General features: G+C 44.5%; 1 protein-coding gene across 2 annotated transcripts; it reads left to right on the top strand.

Moving 5' to 3' along the window:
* Nucleotides 1–760: 760 nt before the first annotated feature.
* TMEM252 (transmembrane protein 252) lies at nt 761–9026 on the top strand. Of its 2 annotated transcripts, XM_010999739.3 has the most exons (3): nt 761–898; nt 3270–3456; nt 6539–9026. In XM_010999739.3, the coding sequence occupies exons 1-3, from the start codon at nt 889–891 to the stop codon at nt 6762–6764; spliced, it is 423 nt and encodes a 140-aa protein (XP_010998041.2). In that variant the 5' UTR covers nt 761–888; the 3' UTR covers nt 6765–9026. The 2 variants fall into 2 exon arrangements, with proteins under 2 accessions (XP_010998041.2, XP_010998031.2); XM_010999729.3 differs by lacking the exon at nt 761–898 and having other exon boundaries at nt 3100–3456.
* The last annotated feature ends 1715 nt before the right edge of the window (nt 9027–10741 follow it).

Genomic DNA, 10741 nt, shown 5'->3' with positions numbered 1-10741 from the left:
ATGCCTCCCTTTAAATCTTCCTGAGGGAGTGAAGGAGGAAAAGAGAGATGGGGGAAAGGGTTGAAAGCAAAGAAAACAAGGAGCGGGAGAAGGAAGTGGCCAGTGCCCAGTGAACCCGCAGGTGTGAAAGGCTAATCCGGAAATCACTCAGTAATCACCACCATGAAATCAGAGCGGGTGACCTCACTCACTACGCAGATGCTCACCTTCCCCACCTCCCACAGAGCCTCGCTTCCTAAACCGAAGTGACCTTCTGAAATCTGGCCACTCTGCCCCAGCTCTTGGCCCCAGACCCCTCCTATGCACCACTGTCTACACACCATTAGCTTCCTTCCAAAGTCCCCTCCCCAACTATTTCTCATCCAGAGCAATATGCTTTTCCTGCTTTCAAGAGAATGGCCCGCGTGCCCAGTAAACAAAGACTGGAGCGCAGAGGGCTGTCAGAAGTTCCCAGGCACTGATGTCTTCCATGGGAGAGTTTGAAAAAAAGGGTGAGGTTTCGGGGGCTCTGACATTGGAAGGCAGAACAGTGCTGGGAACTCGGCTGCACTCCATGTTCAGAACAGCGCTCGTGGGTCGGTCACGCTCAAAGGAACAGAGTGTTGAAAGAGTGATTATGTTTTAAGATAGTTTGGCTGCCCACCAAACAACATGCTACTGCCTGCTGCCAAGTCAGGCACTACTGCTGATGGGTGAATTTTTAAGAATGAGAATAATAAATAAATAAACTGATTTAGAAGCAAGACATCATTTCTTAGGTGGATCTCTTGTGGAGGGGATGACATTGGCTTGGCTTCCACTGGGTCTCAGAACATTTCTCTATAGAAGGTGGGCCTCTGTCCACGCTCCTCCGAGTATCCATTTTCTCGTCAATCCCGTGCTGACCATATGAACTTAGGTGAGTCATCAGTCTCTGTCTCTTGCAGTTTCTCTGCTTTTACATGGAGTCAGTATTCTTGGCCCCTTCCTCTTGCACTCGGTGCTGGCTAAGTGGTGAGGTGGGCAAGAACAGGAAAGCTGGCTGCGAGAGAAGGCAGACCCAGAAGACAGGGCAGGGCCTACGGAAGTCCAGCCAGGGGCCCAAAGGTCTCCCGAAGCTGACTCTTTAAGGTGATTTTTAAAGAGTTTTACTGGCTCTTTATTGGATTCTTTTCATTTTTCCCCAGCCCTGAGGATTTGGCCCTCTTCTCTCTTCCATCCTTACAGCTGCTTTTCTGCTTGGGTTTCCGCCCCTTTGAGACTGATGAAGACCAGGAGGCTCTCTCCCAGCATTTGTGCTACTTCACTGTTAGGCACGCATCTACTGTTATTTTTCACTTTTCAAGAATGTTTCCACTGCTAGTGATTGTGGGGAAAGAAACACACACACACACACACACACACACACACACACACACCAGGGAAACCACAAGTAATTAGGATTTTTTAAAACTACAGATCACTGTTTTACTTACCCTTGGTCATTTCTGAGGGCAATTATGCTCACAGAGCAGTAATGCATATGGTTCAGAACTGAAGCAGAGTTACAGTAAAAAAGTAATTCTTTAATCACTTATATATTTAATTCTGACAAGAAACACAAACATGCAAAAATACTTGGCCTGTGTACTGATACATGGGTGAGAGTGGGCATCAAATCAGGGCAGTATTCAGAGCCAGCAGTACACAGAAAAGAATGATCTAAAAGTTTTTTTGTAAAACATCAGTATTTTCAATAGTGGAAAATTTAATTCCTTGCTTATTACATTTATAATGGGCACTGCACACAAAACTGCTTCTTCCATTGGGAAAGTAAATGAGAAATAATAGTAATGGAGCAGCGAAGAAGAGGGGAAATGAAGACAGGAGACTTTTGGGCAGGAGACTTTTGGCAGGGACACGCCAAAGCATCAAATAAAAAAGGAAGGAATCAGGGCATGAACCAGACCTGGAATAGGGTGTCTACAACCAAAGACAGACAAGATGGAAGAAGCAAATTCCAGATAGGAAACAGAAGGCTGGTTCCGAAAGGATTTTTTTTGAGGCAGTGCTACATAGAGCAACGATACAGCGGAGAGGACAGGGGAACATTTTTTTAGCAAAATCCTATCAAAACAAATTTCATTTAATATGTATTTTATGAGGGGCAAAATTGCAGGACTTTTCAGAGCCTTTAAAATGAAATTCTGAGATGTGTGTGAGGGAGGGTAAGGATTGGACTGGCAGCACATGTCACACGTATTTGTTTTGCATGGAGGTGGAAACATGCCACACATATTGCGGGGATGTTCTTTTATCAAATACCTACAGCTTATTTGAGAGCAGGAAGGGTGGGATCTGGTTTAAATGTTTCTAGTAAACCAAGAATGGTGGCCAGTGGCTGAGTAAGAAGCAAAAATAAATTATCTAACATCTATGTACGAACCAGAAATGATCCTAGGATGTCAACACTTGGGTCCCAACAATAGGAAAGATACAAAATCAGAATCAGAGCAGAAGTCACCAGATCGTTACCATTTACAACCATCCTCAGAACTCGCCTCACTTCCACAAAGTTCTGTCTATTACAGTCCTTCCAGCCAGCACTCTCTTTCCCCTCCTGCTGATGCTCCTGTTTGAATCAGGGAGTTCACCCCTGGGCTTTTTTCTTGGAATTTTTCCAACATCATAGTGTGAGGGCAATAAAGGAAGATTCACTGAGAGAGGCAAGCCAAACATGGTAAGAGCCTTAAAAAATATATCTTTTTAAGACAGAAAAAAAGGAAGACGCCATTAGGAAAGGACTTGCTGCCAAACCACAAAGAAAAGAGTTCAGCAAGGAATGTGAAATGTCTCTAGCATTAGTTTGGAATCACCTGCCATGGGGATTAAGAGACCCCTTTAATCAAAAGATGGGAGACCTTCCCGCAAATAACTGGGGTCAGCCTAAGGTTCTGTCCAGCTCAGAAGAGCAAGACAGTGATGAGAAGCCACCCCCTCCTGCAGTACACAATGCTGTGTTTTTAGGTCAATCGTCCAAGGATATTACGGTTACTTTCAATAGTTAATGAATAGCTTCTAAGTGCCTGCTTCATTTAATTGTCCAAAGGCCAGCTGGTCTCAGAATGTATAAAGCCTCGAGCTGGCTAATGAGAGCACTCTCTCTGGGCAGAGGAAGCCAGGAAGTGGCCCGGTCAGGGAGCTGGGTTCCAAAGGAGCAGGGATGCAGAACAGAACCAGTCTGCTCTGTGCCTTTGCCCTCCTGGTGGGCTTTCTGATGATCTGCCTGGGGGCCTTCTTCATTTCCTCAGGCTCTGCATTCAACTGTCAGGGGAAACTGATCCTGGCCTATCTGCTTCTGCCTCTGGGGTTTGTGATCCTTCTGAGTGGAATTTTCTGGAGCACCTACCGCCAAGCCAGTGAAAACAAAGGGGTGTTTAGCCGTGTGCTCAGACAGCACCTTGCTCAGGGGGCCCTGCCCCTGGCCACAGTGGACAGGTATGTGCTGGGAAGCCAGAGCGTTGGGGAGGGCTGAGATGGGGCTGAGTTCTGGAAAAGGTAAATGGTTTCTAATCCCACTGTGGGGCAATTTACTGTCCCATGGGGTACGTGTCTGCAACTGAAGCTACATAGTCAGGGAATTACTCTGGGATTAGCCATCAGGAAGAATGCTGCTGCCTTTGGGGAAAACCACGAAGTAGAGGGAATTTATCTCAGAGAATAACCACCCCCATCCCCACCACTGAAAACCCACCTAAACCAATTTAAGAGGCTCAACTCAGGTTTTTGCGTTGTATCGTGGGAACTGTCCCCAAAGGCAGGTGATGGTTAGTTAGCCCCCATCGCCTGGCTACCGGGTTATCAGGAAAGCAAGTTCCAGACCAAATTCTGCCACACAACAAATGAGAAATCAGACATGAAATCATCTCTGCAGTCTCTTCGTGAACTCAGTGAAGTCCCAGCTTCCTGTCCTCTTAGGTGCTCTGATCACACCTTGCATGAAAGAGTTCTTTGAGGGAAAGCAGTCATATTCCAGAGGTAAGATGTGGTTAACCTCACCACCTCATACCCATTAGGTTGTCAAAAACATAGAAAATATCAAGGTTAGCAAGCATGTGGAAGAACTGGAAACCTTGTGCCCCGCTGGTGGGAACGTAAAGTGGTGAAGCTGCTGTGAAAAATGGTAGGAGGTTCCTCAAAACATTAACCAGAATTACCATTTGACTTAGAAATTCCACTTGGGGTGTACAGACAAAGGAACTGGAAGCAGGGACTTGAACAGATATTTGTACACCAATGTTCACAGCAGCATTCTTCACAATAGCCAGAAGGTGGATGGACGGACAAACAAAATACGGTATATGCACAAGATGGAATATTATTCATCCTTAAAAAGAAAGGAAATACTGATGTATGCTATCACATGGATGAACCTTGAAGGCATTACGCTAAGTGAAATAAACCATTCACAGAAAGACAAATACCACATGATTCCACTTACACGAGGTACCGAGAGTAGTCACAGTCACAGACAGAATGTAGAACCATAGTTACAAGGTGCTGGGGGAGGGGGAGTGGAAAGTTATTGTTTAATGAGTGCAGAGTTTCAGTTTGAGATGATGGGAAAGTTCTGAAGATAGATGATGGCAATGGTTGCAAAACCACATGGATGTTTTTAATGCTGGTGAACTGTACACTTAAAATGGCTAAAGTGGTAAATTTTATGTTATGTATATTTTTACTACAATAAAAAATTTTCAGTTAACCGTATGGTCAGTAGCAGACAACCAAAAATCTCCTAATTCTTGGCTGAACATAGGATTATTTAGGGATAAAACCTCAGGCAATATCCTTAAGGTACAGGCTGTTAGACTCCACAAATTCTTTTGCTCGCTTCTTCTAAAATATATCTCCTTCATGTATCTTGAATATAAGTAATTTTATCCAAGACAGCTGATTTTGACATTATTATGCTAATTAATAAGATACTAATCACAATAACCAAAACCCATCTCAAATGTTTATTATACTAACCTCAAGGTCTCTGGGTTTGATTAAAAAATTAAACATAAGTGAAGTCATTGTAGATGCTTCTAGAGTGATGATTTTTTGGTATAAATGTTAGATGACTGCCCCCAGAGTGTGAATGCCTGATAAGAGTGACTGGTGGCCTTTTAGCTTAAATTTACTAACGTGCATAATATTATACTCTCTGTGCTGAAATACTTAAAATTATGGACATCAGGACACCCCTATTTTACTGCCTCTTTCTGCTGTGTCTAAAAGATGCCCAGCTCACTAAGAATGGCTAGTAAGTCAGTAAATGAAAAGTTGCATTTCTTAGAAGCTTTTGCATTAAAAATGGGTACCCAGCTTGAGGTATCAAAGCAAATGAGTCTACAGTGGTAGAATTCAGGACACTGGGAATGTGAATGGGTGTGGGGAAGGTGGGGACACTGGGAATGTGAATGGGTGTGGGGAAGGTGGGGACTGGAAGAAGTGGATGGGATATGGGGGCAGGGGGCAGTCATCCTGGAGCCTCTCAAATCACTCCAGGGAACAGCTCACCCTCTGTCTTCAATGTCTTTACACATGTGCCCTAGGACACAGCCTTGGCTATTCTGAGCAAAGCCAGAGATTTATGCTGTACAGTAGATAGCTCCTTCAGCTACTTGGCATTGGGCCTGGTAACATTTGGAATGGAGCTGTGGCTACAAATGGCAGTCCCTGTTCTGTTGTGGTTACACACCAAAACACTCCCTGTAGGCACTAGAAGGATTCGCTCTATAAATACACAACTCAACCAAGTTCACATTCTCTCTTCCTCACCTCCACACCATCCCTAATCTCATTCATGGTGGAGAAGCCGGAGAATTTAGCAGTTAGCAGCATTGGACAAGATTACCATTTGTGCCATCAGCTCTGGTACGAATGGCTCCTTTCACCATTGGCCTGTTGGCATGGAAGGGGCCACTACTGAAATCTACACAAAGCTGTCAGTTCAAATAGTTTGAGAAATGAATTTTGTTTCACTTTGAAACTGGTTGCTAAGACTTGAAAGAATGATAGGAAAGAGAGAAGCAACTGACATAGTTCAGGAATCTGCACAGAGCTGGTTTTCGTTCATTATTTTCTGGGCAGTGATTATCCAAGACGGTGAGTGCAACTGAGCAGAAGATGATGTGTGTGAATGGCGGCGAAGACGTGAATGAACTAAACAACTGGGTAGAGGGAGGTTCCACAGTCAAGGCCCCCAGGTCCCCACCCCTGATAAGGATCTCATGCTGGAAGTTCCTGGTTCCAATGAAACAAGTGAAAGAGAATAGCTTGGAATAACCCACTGGGAAAAATATGACTGTAGAGAAACACATCCCAAGGCTGATAGAGAGGGTTCTCCTGGAAGAGCGGTGTTTTTTTAAAAAAAAACTAGTGATGTCAGGGAAGAAGAACATCTGTTTCAAAATCAATGTTTCTTAACAGTTTAACTTCACACAATGTGATCTGAGAGAGGCAGACATATGCCGCTTTGGCAGTAACCACTTAAATAACATATGTATGTTTGTGGCATTTTGTCCCCCAGGCCAGATTTTTACCCTCCTGCTTATGAAGAGTGTCTTGAGGCTGGAAAGCAAGCCTGCTGGGCAGAGGAAGAGGCCTCGGGTGTTCCTCCACCTCCGTATACAGAGATGGGCCTTAAATCTGAGAATGAAGATGACGCCCACCCGGAGGCCCCACCATCTTACGAGTCCATAGCAGGTGGGGTGGCGGCAGCAACCCCACCGCAGGATGCAGAGGGACAGAGCTGAGAGTGCTGGGGCCGGGGAAGCTCTCCAGCACTCATGACACACCCTCATGGGATGCAGCTGCTAATAACAAACACACACAGGGACTGTGGGAGGAAAAGTCACATCAGTGACCCCACCCGAGAGCTCGCAGAGGGGATGCTGTGGGAGACAGCAGTGCAATTCCACACACGTGCTTGGCCTGCAAGGGCAGAGTGGGGCCCTGGAAGGGTGTGGTCAGCACCACGCAGTTATTTCAAAGGATTCGAACTAACCCTGACCCAGGTGAGCTTTTTGACTGCAAAACTGATGTGAGAGCCCTGCTTCACAGAGAGCCTTTCTGCTCTCCCTCAACTTCTAGCCCATCACCTCGGTCCCCAGCAGAGAGGAAGAGAGGCCCCTGGTAGGGACACCGGGTGCTTTCATGTACCGCATTATCTAATAATCACGAAGGGAGAGTATCCTGGAGGTGAAGGGCCATTACTGTTTAAATTCTAGGTTTTGCTGGGTGGTTTCATAGTTATCCTCATTTACTGTATTACCCGAGTGACACAGAAATTCACATTGTAAGAGATTCGTCCCTGGAACCTATGACTGTTATTTTGTATGAATTTATTTTAATTATGTGTATTTTATTTCTATGTGAAAGGAAAGCGACTTCAATATTTGCTTTCCAAATGGCTCAAAGGCAAAATTTTAAATGAGTATTTTAAGAACAGGATGGTTGGACAAGCAGATATCACAAGATTTCTTAGAAACCCAAGTTGAATAGATAGAATACTTAAAAATTCGTAATACACAGGATTCAGGAAAAAGAATTTGTACTCGCCATTAATTTGCCTTAATACAGAATTTGACACAAATCTTGAAAAGTTTTAAAATACACATGAATCTATTTTAATAAATCATCCGGTAAATCTCTAGGATTTGAAAGAAAGGAAACCATATTGTAGTACTTTGATCATTAATAGAAAACTCTTTGTGTTTCAAGATATAGAGCCAGGCATTTTTAGACTCAGGACGTTTATTTTCAAGCCCAATTATTCCTATTCAGCGTTATTATATTTTATTATGGGTTTTAACACAAGAGGACAAATTGGGTGGCGGAGTGGTGGAGGGAGAGGCAGCCTGATGCTTTAGAGCTTGAGAAAGAAACTTCATCTCTTTGGGCCTCAATTTCCCCCCTATCAAGTGAGGAATGTATACTGGGATTAACATCTAGCAGTTAGGGAATGCCTTTTATATGGCAGGCTCTGTGCTATGAACTTGTTAGGCTTTTTTTTTTTAGCCCTCACTATATCCTTCAGAGATCAGTGCTATGGTTATTCCCATTTTACAGATGCATAAATCGAGGCTTTGAGAAGTTAAGAAACCTTTCCAACAGCACAGAGTTATTTCCAGGAAGATGAGGAAGGGTCCAGAGAGGGGCATGGGAAGACATACATACTTCACACTTTTGTGCTCAGATGGGTTAATTTAACCCTGTTTTACTTCCCTCCTCCCAGGGAGCAGTTTGGATTTCTCTCCCCTACAGGAAGTGGGCCCTCACAGGGAGTGGAGCCCCAGGGTTGCTGCATGATCTTAAAGCCCTTGGAGAGGCAGCAAAGCTTGCCTCAGGGCTAACAGCCTGGCTCCTTTTAAAATGTAAATAAGCCCTAGGAGCTTGGCCCTCACCTCATGGTATAGTTTCCTTTCATACTGATGATGAAAGATGGTTCCTAGTGATAACAGACAGCCTTGGAAGGGCACAGGAGGGCTTTGGACAATGGTGGGAAGGATGAAGGGCTTTCAAGAAGGATAAGGGTGGCAGAGATGGGGTGGGGCCTCTGCGGCCTCCTCTTCCCTCTTGTTGCTGAGTGCTCAGATAAAGCTTGTCCTGACAAATACACAGGAAGCCATAAAAGGAAATCCCAGTTCCTTTACACAAAGCATGACTTTAGGCATCCATGATTTGAATCCTTGACATCAAGAGCATAACTCGATATGAAGGTCACTCATGGTTGTCCAACAGGAAGGCAATCATTTATCAGCAAGGCAATGTATTATTTCTCTCTTGCCATCTCTTTCCATTCCTCTACCGCGATCGTTAGCCTGAAATTTTCCTCGGGGTCTGAGCACATTCACTGACCTCAACAAGCTCTATCACTGGGCATTCGTCCAGAGTTTGAACTTGGAATGGATGGTCTTTCCAACTACTGGTAGTCATGTGAAACCAATGTAATTTTGGTTTACATAAGAAAATTGTTTTAATCTCTTTACTGCAATAAATTTTGTACTTAAACTTTCCTCCCTTTTTTGCTGTTGTTCTGTATCAGGAAAAAAAAAAAAAAACAATAGAGGTGCATAAGCCAAAGTTTTCTTCTCCATGTGAAACAAACACAGCATCCAGATGAGTTCGTCCTTTTGTAAAGCCTAACGTGATTGAACACCAACTACTGATTCAGAAAATAAGCCAGGTGCTTTTCGAAAAGAAAAACTACTAATAGGCATTTGTTGCCTTCTTAAAAAAAACATACTCTGAAGCGAACATCAAGAGCAGTTATTACCCCCAACAAATCCTGCCTTTGAGAGACCCAGCAATTAAAACGCACTGGGCAAACCAGATGACAGTACCCTGTTGTGATTAGTAAGAATTCACCGGCCATCCCTGGAGGAAGAGGGAGTAGACATTGTATCTCCTCTTCCTGAAGTTTATGATTAAAATTAATGGTGATGGATTGAGAACCACGATTCCGTGAATGGCAGAGGGGGTGTCACTTTGACTATGAGAAAATGGAAAAGAAGCAGATCTCTACTACAGTCTTTGCCCATTCCCTCCTCTCAAATGTGAACAGTGGGCTCACATGTCACGGGACAAGGGAAATTCTCAGAGGTGATGGCTCTCCTGTGTTTTAATCTTATCACGTTTCTCTAAGTAGCAAGTGTAAGTACCCCCCCCCCCACCCTCCTGCCCCTGCCACCGCCACCACACAAACACGCATGCCACAGAAGATGAGCACAAGGTCGTTTACAGACTACATTGTGCTGCATCTTTTGTATATCTGAGATGTAGTGTGTATATTTTTGGCCCCTCCACTCAAAAACTCACAAGCACTTTTACTGACAGTCCTATCCATCCTTCAAGTTTCTACTTAAACACACAGTCTTTGGTGAGGTATCTCTCCAGCTCACCTGTTTTGCAGGGCATATACGAGGTGCTAAAAGACATGGAAAGAGGACAAAGGCACGGGTTTAAACCACATCTCTTCACCATATTCTGTAATAGTCCATAACAACTTAGGGTGATTCACCTACCAAGTAAGCTGTCAACCGCATGAGCCATCCACTGATAAGGTTTCCAGCCGGTTGGAGTGGAGCAGGCATTCCGCCAAGCTCTGCCACCTCAGATAATCTCTAGCTGTTTGTAACTGCTAAAGGGCCAAAGACTGATTTACTGGCTGTTACAGCATTCCCAAAGGCACGTGATTTCTCAGATCCTTCTCCACTCAGGAATGGAAATCTCCTCCAGGCAGGTGTTTGGGATATCACGGTCCACGAGTTTCGAGAGTGCTTAGTGCCGTAATCAAGAATCAAATTGGAGTCATCTGTTCTATCACTATCAGTTCCCGCAGGTGTGTTTCAAATGCCCCACACCCACCATGGCTGATGGATGTGCTGCCAAGGTAAATCCCATGCCTTACACTGAGCCACACAGGCCAATCAGAAGTCACCACGCCATTATCCCTGCCATTGCCTGTATCAGTTGCAGAGAAGACTGGCTCAGTGCAGCCAACTGTCAGCCCGTTGGGCCACCATGGGACTGATCATCAGTCTGAGGCTTCCTGTGCAGACAGCCTTCATGTCACGCTCAAGCCCTTCAACCTGCAACGTCATGCAGCACTATTTGTCCCATGAGTGCAGTGGATGTAGGCTGCACCTTGGATCAGTTAAGACTGATAAATGATCGCATCTTCATAATGGCTGTCTACCTATTTTCAAGGTCAGCTAATAAACTCAAGAAT

This window comes from Camelus dromedarius, chromosome 10 (assembly GCF_036321535.1).
Source record: "Camelus dromedarius isolate mCamDro1 chromosome 10, mCamDro1.pat, whole genome shotgun sequence".
Taxonomy (NCBI): domain Eukaryota; kingdom Metazoa; phylum Chordata; class Mammalia; order Artiodactyla; family Camelidae; genus Camelus; species Camelus dromedarius.
Note: the sequence above shows the minus strand (reverse complement) of the source record. Positions and strands in the feature narration are given on the sequence as shown.